Below are 16,781 nucleotides of genomic sequence, written 5' to 3'. Positions count from 1 at the left end.
TAGACGAGTGTGTTCTGAGCATTTATTCCTTTGTATCTAGCAATACATGTATAAACATGAAAGTATAACTCTTTCATAGACATATATTTTATTTATTTTATTCATATTTTCTGTAATAATACCACTGATACCAGGAAAAAACCTTGATGTCAATTACTAATCCGTCTTTCTCTTATTTATAAAACAAGTATACTTGATAGACAATCTTCTTTTTCATACAAATGTTAAAAATAAAACAAATATCTTCCGTAGTGAGATTTCTTTAGTGTACGAGGAAGTATTGAGGTTATGCTTCATCATATACAGATTAGAATCCCTGCCAAGGGATAAATGTTCTGAAATAATTTTTTTCTTCTTTTTCTTGTATCTTTTTTTTTCTGTAGAAATCTTGGTTGCAATCTCATTACAGAACTGAGCTTTGGAACATTTCAGGCCTGGCATGGAATGCAGTTCTTACACACATTGTAAGTGAACTAGAAGATGAATAGGTGTAAAAAAAATGATGTGTAAAAACATGATACAGTTACTGGTTAGCAGCGGGTAAGCTCAGTATGAGCTCTGAAAAATTGTGCTAAGATCCATTTTTTTGCGATGAGGAAAAGAAGGTACAGAGAGAGGGGCCAGGAGACGTGTCTGAGTCATACATGGCAGGCTCCGCTTTCCTGATCTTTCGCACAGGCAACAACCGCACTCCGGCTCCTCTGTGGCACAGCTGAGTTCTCTGTGACACAGGCAAATCACTGGGTTTCATAGTTTTCAGTGTATGAACCTTGCTCTTCTTTGGCTAAAGTTTTTCCTAAGACTTATTCTTTGTGATGCTGTTATACTCGGAACTGTTTTCTCAATTTCATTTTTGGATTGTTCACTGCTAGTGTACAAAAATACAGCTAATTTTTGCTTACTGATGTTGTCTTCCACAACCCTGCTGACCTCATTGATTAGTGCTGATGGTTTTCTTCTAGATTCTCCGGAATATGTCTCATGGGCTTCCAGTTTCCCAGGAATGTGTTGGAGCCTTTCAAAATCTCTGTGAACATCTCCTCCCTCAGCTTGTCCTTTTAAGCTTTTTGGTTCAGCTATTTTTTGTCCACTGCCTCACACACCTACCACATTAAACCATTTACCTGTAATTGTTTTAAAAAATGCCCCGAGGACACGCTTTTAGCACTAGGCAGCTCCCAGTCAGGTCAAAGACAAGCCTTTCAGGTAAGGTCCTCCAGGGAACCACAGACAGTAACACGGAGACAAGTCTTTGGGAAGGAGGCTCTGAAGGAACTCGGGCTGTTTTTCAAAGCTACCACTGGATGGAGAGCAAAGGTCTAGAAGTTAAAGCAGCACAGATCTCACTGTTTGTAGAGAAATTAATGTTTTTCTTGAATAAATGCTCCCCACATTGCTGTAAGCCCACTGATTAAATATCCAGAGTTCTGAAAAAGCTGGTTTGGCCATTTCTGCTACCTTTTGTTGTTGTTGTTGCTTTTATAGGATATGTTTTCAGATGTCCTTACTCCATCATTTTCACTGAATCTCCTGCAACATGGTTTCAAATCTCTAGTCTCAATGACCACAGGCTAATTAGATATTTAAGCATGGGAGATGATTAGGGAAAAGTAATAAAAAGAGAAAATGTAATTCTCATAGAGGTTTCCCAGATGGGTAGATCAAGTTTGAAAAGCTACTTCTACGTTTAGTGCTCTCAAAATTGAGGTTAAAGTAAAAGCTGTCTTAAATCCCTTTCTCCCATACAAGTTGAACCCAGGCTTTGGAACCAGAACTGAGTTCAGATTTCAGCTCTGCTTCTTAGTACTAGCTTGATGATTTAGGACAAGTTATATAACCTCTCTTTACCTCAGTTTCCTCACTTGTAAAATGGGGTAATAATAATAATAATAATAATACATATCACATAAGGTTATTGTGAGGATTAAATATGAAAAGCTGATCAAAGATGCCTGGCAGCCCAATAAATTAGTTGTGATAATAATATTCTGCAAAATGCACTAATGATTCTTGAGTAAAGTTAATTTACAGGAAGATTTTTCCTTCCTGTTTTTTTTTCTTGTCTTTTAAAGAATTGAAAAGAAAATCTCAGCATTTTGGAATAAGAATTTGCATCAAAATGAATTTGTTCATTTTATTGATGTGCAAGCAAAATTTTATTTATTTATTCAAAAAACTTTTATTAAATACCTAGTAAACACCAGGCACCATGTCAGGCACAGGAGTGACACTGACAGCAAAGTGTGGTCCCTGCCGTCAAGGAGCTGACAATCCAGGAGACTGAGAAGTGAACAGGTGATTGTGTGCAGTGTAGCCAAGGCTTTGACGGGAGCAGGGGTTTTACCGCCTCCTCTCAGGTTTATCCCTGTCTCTTTGGATCCAAAACCAATGAACTGGTCCTGCTGACACTGCGTGGTTTAAACTGTGGAACTGTTTTAATTTCCAGAACTGAAAGAAAAGCACCTTGGATTATGGAGGACCTAGGAATACCATTTCCTACAGAGCAAGGGGATTTCCTCCCAGCATAGTCACTTTGTGGGATTCTCAATCTGAAAAGTCTTTGCTTTCCACTTTTTTCTGTTTTCCCTCTTTCTCTTCTCCCCTTTATCATCTAGAGACCTAGGTAGGTAGTACCCAAAGCAAGAGTGCTTTACAGACTCTAAGTGTGATTTATAGATAAAGACAGATAACGATTTTTTCTTTTAACCTTTAAGTCCTATACCAAAAAAAAAAAAAATGAATGTTTCATGAAATGCAGATAATTTTAATTCAATTGCATTTTTTCAGAAACCTCAGTCATAATCCTCTGACAACTGTTGAAGATTCTTATTTTTTCAAATTGAGAGCACTAAAATATTTGTAAGTTTTGCAACAATCTCATGGTTTATCAGATGATTTCTGCTCTTTTACTTTCATCAAAGATTAAGTATTTTGCATTTTGGGTAAAAAAGAATAATCTTTATTTTACCTGAGTTATTGAAATAAGAGTTTTGGGCAAAGAAAGGATTAAGAAACAATGTATATGTGCAAGACAAGTTATGAGAGATAGAGAGTGGTGCTGAAGAACGCACATAGATATGGAATGTGCAGATGCATGTAGAAATATAACTTATCCCAGAAAGCAAAAAGGAATAAGGTGTATTTAAAAAAAAAAAATCCACAGAGGTGGGTTCAGGTGAGAATGAGAAGCAGGGCGATGACAAAAAGATCGTAGTGTTCAGGGCCAAGGTCATTAATTGGATGATCCAAATAGATTTAAATTTCTTCAGTAATTTCTCTCTGGAATTATCGTCTGTGGCAGGTAAACTCGAGCTGGCTAGACAGAGAAGCCAAAACTGAAGTAATAATGTGTCATTAAGTATCTTTTTAAGTATAGGGCTTTTGTCTTTGGGTTCGTATCATAAACGTTTGTGCTTTTTCCTTCAGAGACATGGGAAAAACCCAAGTGACACTTAAAACAGTTGAGAACGTCATCATGATGAGCCCCAAGTTAGAAAAACTGTGAGTTCATTTTTCTTATATTTATTTTCACTTAGTTGATTTTTTAAAGTTTCATTATTTTATTAAGTCAGGCTTATTGAAGTATGATTTTCATGCAATCAAATTTGCTTTCTAAGTGTACAATTTGATGAATTTTGACAAATGTATAATTATGTAACCACGATTTGAAATGCAGAACCCGTGTGACTCCAGAAAGGCCCCTCATGGCTGTTTGCAGGCAAACCCCTCCTCCCACCACCAGCGCCTGGCCACCACCAGTCTGATTTTCGTCCATGCAGTTTTTGCCTTTTCCAGGTCTTCTCAATGAACTCATATCGCATGTAACCTTTTGTGTTGGCTCTTTTTACTTAGCATAATCTTTTTGCGAGTCATCCATGTTGTTACGTTACAGCTGTCCCTCCTTTTTACTGCTGAGTAGAGTTCCATACCAGTCATCAATTAACAAACATTTGAGTTGTTTCTAGTTTTGGCTATGAAAAGCTATGACAAACATTCACATGCAGTTCTTTGTGTGAACATGTTTTGCTGCATCATATGCTAGGTATGTATTTAACTTTTGAAGAAACTGCTGTTTTCTAAAGTAGCTGCACCATTTTGCATTCCAGAAAGCAGTGCATGAGAGTTGGCTGTTGCTCCACATCTTCTCCTGATCCTTATATTGTGTTTTACAAATGTTAGCCTTTCTTGGAGGTGTGTGGTTGTGTCTCATTGTGGTTTTCATTTGCATTTCTCTAATAGATCTCGAATCTCTGATGATGTTGTCTATACATGTGCAGACATCTTCTTTAATGACATGTCTGTTCAAATCTATTTTTTAATTGGATATTTGCCTTACTGTTGAGTTTTAAGAGTGCTTTATATATTCTGAAAAAAGTCCTTTCTCTCAGATATGTGTTTAGCAAATATCCTCTCTCAGGTTATAGCTTGTCTTCATTCTATTAAAAGTATCTCAGAAGACCAGAAGTCTTTAATTTTTGAATTTTGATTAGCTCTAGTTCAGTAATTTTTCTTATAGGGTTTGTGCTTTTGTGTCTTATCTAAGAAATCTTTTTCTGGGAACCCATTGCCAGATCCAAAGTCACAAAGATTTTTCTCTTGTTTTCTTTTAATAAGTTGAATACTTGTTGGTTAATTAATTTAGGTCTATTATCCATTTTTATTAGTTTGTTTTCACATACAATGTGAAGTACGGATCAAATTTCATTTTTTTATCTTTCTGGTTTTAAAAAAATGTTTCTGTAGGGCTTTCTGACAATTTATTACACAACTTACTGCACTTTAAATTGTGCCATCCCCCTCCAATGCGGCAAGCTAACAGAAATTTGGTATTATGCTAAGGCTAAGTGATGGCCTTACACAAGATTACTATGGGAAAGGCCGCTGCATTTAGCAGTCTGCTCTCGTCATTTTTGTCAGGTCAGCTGAGAAATGACTGTCTTCATCTCACGGTCAGATCTACTGGCCCCTGCTCTAGCCTCGTCTTCCTCAACGTCCCACAGCGTCTGCCAGTCAGTCCCTCTCTTGTGAGCTACATGCCTTCCTCTCTGGGTATCCAAATCATTTCCCTATATACTTAAAATACTAAAAACACACTGAAGAAATGAAATTCCTATGCATAATGTTATCTAATGAAGAGTTGATATTCAAATTTCCTCAGTTGGCTCCATTATATCATTTATTTGTAACAGATCAGTGTCACCCAGTTCTAATCCCTATCAGCTTCATTCTAGGCCTCCGATACCCACTTCCATTCTTACCCTACTGTTAGGCATCTCTGTCCTCCTGTTGCTTACAGTATTCAAGAACAGCGGTTGGCCAGCTCATCCCTACCCAACTTCACAGGCCATATGTTCCAAGAACTCCTTTTGCACAGCCCTGTGGGAGGCCTGGGCCTGCCTCTTCTACCTAGTCAAGTAACTCCTTTCCCACTGATTTAATTCTCCGTGTTTCAATTTATAGGATTTTACCTAGCCGTATGGCCTGCTGCCTCTGCCAATTTAAAAGTAATATTGAGGTTTTCTATAATACAGTCAAGCTGCATTGTGACAGTGAATGTCTGACAAACATCGCATATTGTGGTGAGTTACCATTACCCGATGATGTTTTATTAATGTTTTAACTATTAATTTTTAAACTAACGGTGTTAATTGCATTATTTTTATCAATTCATTAAGAGTTCAACTCCCTACATTTCTAAGAACTACTCCTTTGCTAAAAGTCAGATTCTCAGTTAACTTATTAAGCTAACAGTGACAGTGATCCACATACTCAAAGGAACAAGAGAAAGGAATGGAAGGGGAAAGAATGAACATTAGTGGCCAAATCATGTGTACTGTGCTCTCTGCCTGGTGCTTAACGTCTGAATGAGAACTTACTCATTCACGTATTACAGTTCACAAACTGATTTTATATGCATTAGGTCTCATGTGCCCTTTGTCTTGTAGGATAAGTATAGATATATTATTCTTTATTTTGTTTTTGCAATTTTTATAGAAGAGTACAAGTGGTGCTATTTTATAAAAGTTTTATTTGGAACCTGAGAGTTTCTGGTTCTATAACCAGAAACTGCTGCTCAGCCCTCCTAATGGATGGGAAGGCTCTTCTGTTCTTAGACTGTCCAACTCTAAATTTGCTCTGAACTTAAATAAGCCTTTCTATCCCCAAAGCACTCAGGTGCTTTTAAGTATTTTACTATGTAGTAGGTTTTATTGGCACTAACCTGATGACTTCCAAAATGTGCTTTCATGCCCAGGTAGCTTGAATACAATTCTCTGGGGACAGATCATAAAATGATCTTCTATAAATTTGCTTCTTCTATAAATACAATGATGCTTATTAAAAAAAAAATTTTTTTGCCAGTTATATCACTCCCTTCTCCCACTAAAGATAGGCAAAACAGGCATTTTCATTCTACTTTTATAGGTGAGGAAAAATGAGATCCAAGTGTTATACATTGTAGCCTAGTACTCAGGTCTGCTAGCCTCAGTTTGGGGCTCTCTGCAAGCCCATGCTCCTCCTTCCTCATGACCCTTACCTCCTCCTCTGATCCTCACCACCACCACCAAAAATACTTGTAATTCTTCTGGAAAATAAACCCAGCTGGCCAGTGAACTTGTGCAGCTGCCCTCGACCTTCACGTAGTCAGAAGCTTTGGATGGTTCCCCAAGTAAAGCTGGAAATACTAGAAATGAAATTAAATGAAAGCAAAGCAGGCATCTGAAAAAGTTTTGTTTTTTCCCTTTTACATTTTAGGACCTCAAGTACTGTTCCATTGATTTATTGAATATTCCACATTGACATAATAACCTGACAGCTCTCTTAACCCACACCCCAGATCCCTGCTCAAATTTAAGCAAAGAGCCAGGGTAGACATGGTGTTTTTTTGTTTTTGTTTTTTCCCCCTATGTAGAGCCTTCTCTCACGGGGGCTGGGATATATGGAAGCAGGGACCAAGCAAAGGAATAGGTGGGTAGGTGGAGAAGGGCATATGTAGAAGAGAACTTGATTGCAGTGGGTGGTGGTGGTGTGGTCATCTGTGATGGTAGCAAGAACAGGAACACACTGCAGAGGTGGAGAGAGAAAGCTGCACTCTCTTTCCATTTGAAGCACTACAGGATGGGGTATGTGAATGTGAGGAGTCACCATCAGATCTGCAGAGAATCTAGCTGAGGGGGAGTATTTGTCTTCTAGCCTTGGCTTCTGTTGAACACAGGACAATTGGCCCTCAGGGACCAATGGAATAATCTTGCATGGTGTATTTTGCACTATGGAGTGTTCCTAGCAGGAAGCTGCTATTTCAAAAGACATATTCCTCTCCTTAGGTTTAAGTTTGTGTTAATTTTTCTCCTAATCGAACCTCAAATGTTTGCTGATTCCCAATTTATTTGACTGGGATATATAGCTCTGGACTGACAAAAAGCTGTCTCATCAGTCTTTCATTATCAAAAGCAGTCTCTCCTTTTTTTTAAATTGAGGTATCATTCACATATAATCTTATGAGGGTTTCACATGAGCAACACTGTGGTTTTGACATTCACTCATATTATCAAGTCCCTCCCCACCCCCAACCCCATTACAGTCACTGTCCATCAGCTTAGTAAGATGAAAAGCAATCTCTTCTTTTTGACAGATGATGAAACATCTATAGGGAACCCAGAAGGGTCGTTCATGAAGGCATTACAATCCCGGAAGAAGAGTAGCAGCCCTGAGCTGACTATCGAGCCAGAGAAGGTGGCCGCACACAAAAATGCCAGCAGTTTGTCAGCCTTCAAAAGTGAGCAAGGAGACTTTCGCAAGGAAAGTGTTGTTAGTGCACTAAGCTACATATTATCTTATTTCTCTGATGAATATCTGGAAGGTGCAGAATCAGCACTATTACAATTCACTAAACAACTTCTTTCAAACTTACAAGGAGGAGATGAGCCTGTGGGGCATTTGGAAAACAATGTGGAGAACACTTTTCTTCCACCTGGATCCAGCATTTCAGCTGACAAAAATAAACGGGGAAAAATCTCTGTTCCAGAAGATATCTTACATGCCATGCTTCTACATCCCAAACTTCTGGGTCCCAAATTTCAACACCAAATCTCCACCAAAAAATTGGAAACTGCCCAATTACAAAATAACAGCCCACCGGAGATTCAGAGAGTAGAGAAGAGGCGGTGGCCTTTGAAGGTGGTCATCAAGGGCCCAAAGGGCATACGGAAGAGGCAACTCAGACAAATGAGAAAGACAGGCATCAACAGAAGCATAGGGCCCAGCTCCTTGCGGAGAGCACAGCCGAAGAAAAAGGGCTCACAATGCTAACCCCAAGGGCGCCGGAGCAGCCTCACGTGGAGCAGCACCCCAGGGAAACCGCAGGAAGCTCCTTCAACACAGAGTTTTCATTCCAAAGGGAACAGGAGGCAGCCGTCCCTTCTGTCCAGTACTTGATGGGCAGGCCTCCTGCTTCCAATACCCCAAAATCTCTACCTGAGATTAAATCAAAATCAAAAGACCTAGCTGATAGTATTTTTGTTTTAGAAGCAGCACGTGCTGGAATTAGAAATATGAAGGCTTCTGAACCAACCTCACATTTCAGAGAAAAGTACCTCTTTCCTGAACCTTGGCGGCATGCGGGTCACAAAATACTCAAGGACAAAATGAGTAGACAGTTCAGCAATAAAGGTTCACACAATAGCCCGATGGTTGTGAACAAGCCTCCATTCACTGAAATGAGCCTTATGAACTCTCTTTCACAAGAGGCCTTTTCTTCGTCAGCACTGACTTCTCAGAAAAATCCTTTTCCAGATTTATTTTCTCTTTTGGATCCAAGCCCGAAACTCACCAAAGAAACACAACGGGAACACAACAATGTGGACACTGACTTACCCTTCACACCCACAGCCTTCCCTTTGCCAGGGAGCTCATCTCCAGGTGGCCACCCCAAAGCTCAGTTAAATGAGCAGCTGCAGTCCCTCATCACCAACACTGATGTGAGAAGGCTCATTTCTCATGTTTTCTGGAATTTGAAAATGGGCTGCTGCTCGGAGACCCACCTGAAACCAGCCTGTGCCAAGCTCATCTTCCAAACTGGCCTCCTGATGAAGCTTCTCAGCAAGCAGCAAGAAGCAAAGGAGTCCAGGGCAGACTGGGATACAGACCAGTGGGAAACAGAAAACTACATCCACGGGAGTCCAGAAGCCCAGAGTGAACAGGAAGAGCAGGAGATCCATGAGGTGAGGATAACTCCCAAAACATGGCCCCCCAGCCTGTTAGTCAGTTTGGGACATGGCATTGAAACACCCCGGCAGGAAGACTGCAGCCCCTAGTCTGTGTCTTGTCTTGGCCTGGGCCTTTGGGGAAGACAGGGATCTCCCACTGTGCTCATGTAGAGAATGATGCCACAATTGCTGGGGTAGGCGAGGAGGGGACCTAACACAAAATAAACCAAGAAAATGCTGATTCATCATTAGCATTAGATTTGGAATGTTCTTGAAAAACATTTACGCTGCTTGCCTGAAAGAATGAGATTTTATAAGAGCTTTTATCCTTTCCACCTCTTTGTTTCTGAAAAGTCTTTTTCCATTGTTTTTTCAGTTCCCAAAAGTTCTGGGGCATGGCTATCGAATCGAAGTCATCTTGGCATTGTCAGTGACAGGAGCAGTGCTGGTGTTGATTACAGCTTTCTGTCTCACTAAGGTAAGGACAATTAGTTCAGGCTTCCAGAGGATAGTCTGTCTTTAGATTCAGAATCCACAAACTGAAAATCAAAGCTTCTCTCACACCTCTTACTACTTGATATTCCTTTTTAGTTACAAGGACCGACATATGCTTTATTCTCTTCCTGCAAAGTATATGCCAGAGATTTTTAAAGGAACCCCCCTTGCAGATCTCTGTGGAACTAATGCCAGATAATGAGCCATTAGACTGTTTTGAGAGGTTTAAGAAGGCCAGAGTCGACTTGACAGTAAAATATCTTCAACTCAAAACTAAGTCAATTTGACACCAGTCATTCCCTTTCTACCACTGATTTCTTTCCTTGTTGACTGGAATTATGAGGGATGTGTAATCTCCAACCTCGTGAGCAATCAGTCACCCTGGAAGAAAGGAAATGGCTAAAAGATAAAAGTGTGATCTTGTTGATTTATTAGATTTACTTAGAAACTTTGTTCCCCATCATGTAAAGCATTGGGGAAACAGGTTCAGTCGGATCACTGCAACCAAAGTCCGTGTCAGGGTTTCTAAAGCACTTGGTATTGACGGTCCTTTTGGAGCTGGCTTGCCTGCCTGCCTTTTGTTCAATAACAGAATGGTTTGTTACTTTTCCCAACAGGCAGGGCTGACAACAACAGTGATTTAATTAGCTGGTAATCGTGACTCTACCCTACCAACCCAACTTTAATTTCCTATATGTACCTTTTCTACTGTTGCGGCAGCCCTCTTTCCAGCCAGAGTGGCTCCCCAGGATGCCCAGTCACATGCCCATTACTACTTTTGTCTGATCCTTTTCCCATTAAAATAACCTTGTACTCGGTAGAAGTTCCTTGAGTCTCTCAAAGCCAACTCAAGTTCATGTTTCTCCATGAACCCTTGCCTAAATACTCTAGTCCTCCTGTGAGACTTGTTAACAGTTCTTAGAGGCCATGGTGAGGCATTCCTCTCCCCTGCAATGTTAATATGATAAGCAATTTTTTAAACGGCAGCTCCCCAAGAGAGAAACACTAAGGTCAACACATGGTGGAGCAGAGCAGACATAGTTTTTTTAATAGGGTTATAACAATTAATTTTCCTTATTGAACAGAACACAAATGTTGGAATATTTATTTTATAAACATGGAAAGATTTAAGCGAACTAAATATTTTAAAGTGCACTTCTGTCTTTTTGTACAATAATATAATCATTCAGTCTAGGGTAATAGAAAGCAAACAAGACCACAGCCATATGGGCAATAACTTCAGAGTAGAGATATTTAAGGACCAAATGGCTTCCTAGCCTATACGTCTTGAGTAAAACCTGACTGGATGGATGAACTGCTAAAGAGAAATGTGTACCTGCAGGTCACTTGGTCAGGTTGCTTTAGTGTGCCAAAGAGGCCTTGCCCTGGTGAAGACCAGAAACCCCGATTGTCTAGACACAGCTAGTCTGTGGAACAGATATATATTTCTCATTGTCGAGTCATACTCTGGCATTCTGACTTTTTATCAATGCTGTGATACTAATCAGTTGAGACTGCACTGAGTGAGTTCTCTCTTGGTGAGTCTCTGAGTCTAGGAGACTGGTAGCTAGCATGGGGTCAGCTTGCCAAGGCCTCTGGGAAGGGAGTCATTAGCCATTGCCCTGGCAGTGACCACTGTACCTCCAGGTGGCAAAAGACCTTTTGCTGTTTTGGAATTTATATAATCTTCCATAGTGCTTTTAATGTCCATGTAGTTTAACCTTGCATTTATATATATGTTAGTATATATATGGTTTCATTGTTTCTTCTCCTCACTTAGATGATAAGCTTTTTGAGGACAGAGACCATGCAATGTTTTTCCTGTGGTAGACAGTAATGGTGTTCAAGGGGGAAAGAGAAGGCAATGTCAGTTCCACAGTAAGGAACAATGCCACCTAACAATGATCTGAGGTAGCATACGGAGTCCAGCAATAGACTGACCCGTGTGTTCCTAGGACTTTCGAAATACCACCTTTTAATATTCTCATCAGTGGAAGAAGATGAATAAATGGTAATAGAACAGCTCCCTAACTATATGGGGGGAAAATAACAGATCTCATTTCAACATATTTCATGTTGAACATATTAAACATATAAACATGTTAAACATATTTCAACAAAAAGAAAAGAAGAACCCATGAAACTATAAGAAAAAAATAGAAGCAAAAAGCAGTATTTTTATGTCTTGTGGTGGGAAAGACCTTTCTAAGCCTGATATGACAAGCAGATGCCTTTGATAGATTGGTCACCTTGCCTGTGACACCATTAGTGAACTTAGTACTGATTTATGCCAAACTTCAGACTACATTTGCCATACATCTTCTGATTTAATCCCCACACTCCTGTGAGGATATTACCATCTCTCTTACACAGATGAGGGAGATCAACTTAAGGCCCCAAATAAAGGTAGAACCCAGTGGTGCTGAACTGCAAAGTCTGTGCGCCTTAATACACGGTTGTTTTTCCTCCTTGAAGATAAAAACCCTAAGAAATATTTGAAACATTGAAATTCAATGAAAGCCACTGAAAGGATTAGTATATTTAATATAAAAGTTTTCTAGATCTAGAAGAAGACAAACGATCCAGGGGAGAGAAGGACAATGGCAAGAGCAGAAGGCGTGCTGGCCCCGCCGCCTGTCCCTCCGCAGGGCCCGGCGGGCGCAGGTTGGCAGGAAGGCCTCTGCCACCTGATGGTATAAAAACAGTGTCTGATATTTTCTTCTGGTTAACATGTGTTGTTGCATTTTTTAATCCATCTAGAATTTGTTTTATTTGCTGTTTAGTGTGCTTGAGGCAGAGAATCTTAACTTTTTCTCCCATATGAAGATCCAATTGTTTTAACATCCTGTACTGAGTGGTTCATTCTTTCTTCACTGATCAAAAATACTATCTGCCTGGACTCTATTGTGTTGATCCAGTTACCTTTTCTTGTACTAGAAACACACTAGTTAATTCCAGGTGCTTAATAACTTATTTTAATATCTGATGGAGTGAGCTCCTGCCCTTTGATCTTCATACACTTCATAGCTTTTCCTTCATATTTTCTAATATTTTCCAGCAAAATATTAGCTGGCTAGATTTTTAATTTAAAAATTATCATGGGATTTGAATAAGGTTGCTTCGTATTGGTAGGTAAATTTGAGAACTTTTACCTTTACAGCAATTTAGGAATGTGGTATCTCATGTCATGTATTCATGTCTTCTTAAAGTCCTCCAGAAGGTCTGACACTTTTTTTGTTAAGTTTTACCTGAGGTACTTTATGCATTTTTGCTGATGTAAATGGGATCTTTCTTCCATTTTAAAATTAGTTACCCATGGTATATAGGAATGTTTTTTTGGTTTGTATATTGATCTCTTCATTTTGTATCTTAGTGAATTCTCATATTATTTCCAATAAAATTTTAGTTGATCCTCTTGGGCTTTTTAGGTTGTTCATCACTTCAAATGCAAATATGTTTCTCTCTTGTCTTACAGTACTTCACTTTTCCTATCACATTGATTAGGACCTCCTCAACAATAATGAATAGTCACAGTAATAATAGGCACCCTACTCTTGTTCTTGACTTTAAAACAATGATGCTGTTTAGGATTCTCGCAGATAATTTCTTTTCCTAGTTCCATGAGTTTTTATTAGGGATTATCCGTTGAATGTTATCTAAAACAATCAGTGAAATATATTGCAAGCTACCTGCACGATTTCAAGTGAGGTACTGTGGAAGAGTCCAAGGACAGTTAAATAGAATTCGTGTCCTCAAAAAGGTTATCATCTCACTGGTAGATGAGATTTAAAATAAAAAGATAAATAAAGATTTGGAAATAGTGGTCATCATGATGGATAATTATGGTCATATTTTCTTTCAAAACAGCTATGCTCCCGTAGAAGGGCAGCGCTGGATGAAGAAGGAAGCTCAAGGTAAATATTGATCTGGCCATTTCAAAGTAGAATTTTAGAACTAGAGGAAAGCTTAGAACTCATCTATTTCAATCACATCATTTTACGGTGAGGAAACCATCAAAGGCAGGAAGAGTACTTACCCTACTGCCTCTCAGAAGCAGCTCCCCAGCCAAAGCTGAGTTAGAATGCAACTGGCACAGATGCATCTGCTGTTACGAGGCCTGGAAGGAAAACGACTGGAGGGGGAAAGGTTTTGGTTGTACCTCTTCCTGCTGGGGGTGGACATGAGGCCTGGCCAGAGGACTGCTCAGAGGCTCTGGGGAAAGGGCAGAGAAGGCCACATGGTCCTGGATGCTAGTCTCCTTCAAAGCTGATGGAAGGCCGAATATATGAGCCCTTCCCGTCAGTCATCCCTTCACATACTACTGGCTTTCAGGTCCCCAGTCTCTGCCTTTAACCAAACCTCACAGAATTTTACCTGGGAGAGACCTCAGTCAGGAGTTTATCTCTACTTCTTACAATAAAGAAATGGAGGAGAAAAGGAAATGATCTTGCCCCATGGTCATACTGAGAGTGAGTAGCAGAAAGAAGACGGTTCCTTCCCACTGGGGACTTCTGCACTGATCATTGTGCTTGGGCTGTGAGCTCCATTTTATGTCATGACCCACTACACGTACCATATAGGCAGGCATATGTGGTTTCTAAAACAAGATTATGCACTCTGATTTTTTTTTACATTTGTATTGAAAAGAATATTTTGTGATTCAGTGGTCATGACCTTTAAACTGATTACATGACCCATTCACTTGTCAGTGAGAGTCTGACACATGAAAGTTAGTGAGTTAGTTGGACTCAGCAATAAGTTGGTGTGATTCAACCTGTAGGAGAAAGCAGTAGGGAAACGGAAGCACCTTCTCCCCCACCCACCAGCAAGTGACACATGTGAGACTGAGTCCAAAGGATACTGGTGTAAAATGCCTCTGGAGAGAGTGAAACGCTTCTGCCCGGTGTGCTTGAGCAGTTCGCTTACTGCACAAGGGCACTTGGCCAGTGGCCAAGAAGGTGAGTGGGGCTGAAATCCTGCCTACACTCCATGCCGAGCCACATAGAAAGGTCTCCCCAGGGACACTGTGGGGCTATAATGGACAGATTCGGAGAAGTTCTGAAGGTCAGCATGCATGGAATGATTTTCAGGATCCCAGGTCTGTAGTGATTTTGCTTGTGATGATGGACTGAGGTACCCATTTGGTCCTAATAAGTCAGAGATACACATTGTGAGAGACATGAAAAACAGCATGAATCACTAATTATTATCTGTGTGTGTTTTCCTCCAAGGGGCTTCTTTCCACTTCTGGATAAACCCTCAGAGGAGCGTAAGAATCAGGTAAATTTGAGGAGGATCAAGTACTGTGCTGGAGAAAGCAGGGGATGTATGGAATTAATACCTCCTTTCTATTTTTTTAGAAGGGCTTTTCCTGGAGAAGGTGGCTTTGGCTCAGGAATATGTACAGAACCGTCAGTCCCTCACGTGAGAAAAACCTGGCGCAGAAGCTACTTGAGAAGGATGGAGGGTAAAAGATTAGGAACAATTTAAAATTTCTTATCTAAAATGAGGTAATAACAAAAAGTTTTATTATTCCTTTTAAGAGTAAAAGATTTGGCATTATTCTTCTTGTCCCAGGGAGTTCAGTGAAGTCGTAATAGAGAAGGATGTGACTTCAGGGTCGGGTGCCGAAGGGAGGAGAGTGAAGCCCAACATACCACTACAGAGGGAGCCCCAGCCTGCCCCGGGCCACCTACAACGCTTCTAATATTGGCTTCTCAATAAAATACATAATTTTCTCTCATTGAAGTGTATGAACTCATAACTAATCCTAGCCATCTGGTAAGGAATTAAAGTATAAATTGTTAAACACCTATATGCAAATAACAAGTGCCACAGGCATAAAAAGCAGGGCTGAGACCAGAATCCCTCGTGGCAGCCATTCCTTCCACAGAGGTAATGAGGGCAAAGAAGGATAAATGAGGTTTCCCTCCCTTGTTTCCCCAATATCGTCAGTCCCTGGGAACTGGGAAACATGTTTTGCTGGTGAGGTGACATTCCAAGCAAAGTGAATAGCCTGTCATTCCTCATCTGATTTATTAGTTTGCCGATGCTGGGCAAGGGACCCCTGCTCCCTTGGTGCCTGACCAAGCTACCTCCCAAGCTTCTTACTGAGTGACAGGTGTTTTCCTCTGTGTGGTGACTTCAGTGAGCCAACAAATATTTACTGTGCTTCAAGCAGAAGACTAAATAGCAGTTATAATAGGAAGCAGCAACTAACATTTACTATTTGCTTCCCCAGGTTAGGCATTTTACAGTTTCACTTAACCCAACAATCCATGGAAGCATATGTTGTTATCCTCATTTGACACATAAGGAAACAGGACTGAAAGAATGTAGGTAACCTGCTCAAGTGCACCAGGACACCATCCAAAACTGCAAATTAAGGCTTAAACTCAGGACTGTTAGACTCCAAAGCCTACTAACCATTGCACTGCCCTGTGGGAGGGCACAGGGATTCAGAGAAGTATAAGCCGTGGTCGTCATCAGAGTCAAAACACTACGAATAATATTGATGAGCATGATGGCACCTACTGCTTATGGAGCCCCTTCTGTGGGCCAGGTATTATCCCAGGCACTTTAGTTACAGTTAGGTCACAAGGGCAGAAACTCCTCATACTTGCTCAGACTCTGTATGAGTACAGGGTTGATCCTAATAAGACAGGTGGACACAAAGATAGGGAGCTGACGAAAACCAAGAATAGAAAGTCTGGTACCGCTGGGCTTCCCAACGTGTGGGCTGGGATTGCCGGCAGCTCCAGGTTCCTATTCTGGGAGAGTTGCCTTATTTCATAGTGGGTGCATAAAGTGAGGATTAGATAATATCTTTTTTATATAACACTACCTCAAATTTGCACACTTCTTAATAGCAAATAAGAACTACATAGCGAGAACTACTGATGTTTTAGAAAAGAGACATGATCCAGCTTGAGTTGTAGGAGGAGTAATTTGATGGTGGCCTAGAAGTAGAGAGGCCACTTGGGGGTTTAGATAAGTAGGACCTAGGAGAAAATGGGCCACCAGGTAGGAGGTTTTGATGCAGGTGAAGAACTTGGGACAGTGGATCTACTTGAGTGAGAACTG

The 16,781-nt window shown here is 40.4% G+C and overlaps 1 protein-coding gene across 1 annotated transcript; it reads left to right on the top strand.

Moving 5' to 3' along the window:
- The first annotated feature begins 3,430 nt into the window (after positions 1-3,430).
- Positions 3,431-16,192, top strand: LOC130683248 (leucine-rich repeat-containing protein 37A2-like). The gene is made up of 9 exons (XM_057499506.1): positions 3,431-3,501; positions 5,461-5,579; positions 7,631-7,774; positions 8,917-9,218; positions 9,580-9,681; positions 13,566-13,612; positions 14,930-14,978; positions 15,059-15,165; positions 15,276-16,192. The coding sequence occupies exons 1-9, from the start codon at positions 3,431-3,433 to the stop codon at positions 15,403-15,405; spliced, it is 1,071 nt and encodes a 356-aa protein (XP_057355489.1). The 3' UTR covers positions 15,406-16,192.
- Positions 16,193-16,781: the final 589 nt, after the last annotated feature.

This window comes from Manis pentadactyla, chromosome 4 (assembly GCF_030020395.1).
Source record: "Manis pentadactyla isolate mManPen7 chromosome 4, mManPen7.hap1, whole genome shotgun sequence".
Classification (NCBI taxonomy): domain Eukaryota; kingdom Metazoa; phylum Chordata; class Mammalia; order Pholidota; family Manidae; genus Manis; species Manis pentadactyla.
The sequence above is the reverse complement of the archived record's forward strand: the minus strand, read 5'-3'. Positions and strand labels throughout refer to the sequence as shown.

Excerpts from the sequence above, each read along its gene's own strand:
- LOC130683248 (XM_057499506.1), top strand. The coding sequence starts at position 3,431 with ATGGGAAAAACCCAAGTGACACTTAAAACAGTTGAGAACGTCATCATG. Across the intron at positions 7,775-8,916 it reads CAGTTTGTCAGCCTTCAAAA|GTGGCCACCCCAAAGCTCAG; the intron begins GTGAGCAAGGAG and ends GCTCATCTCCAG. Across the intron at positions 9,682-13,565 it reads CAGCTTTCTGTCTCACTAAG|CTATGCTCCCGTAGAAGGGC; the intron begins GTAAGGACAATT and ends CTTTCAAAACAG.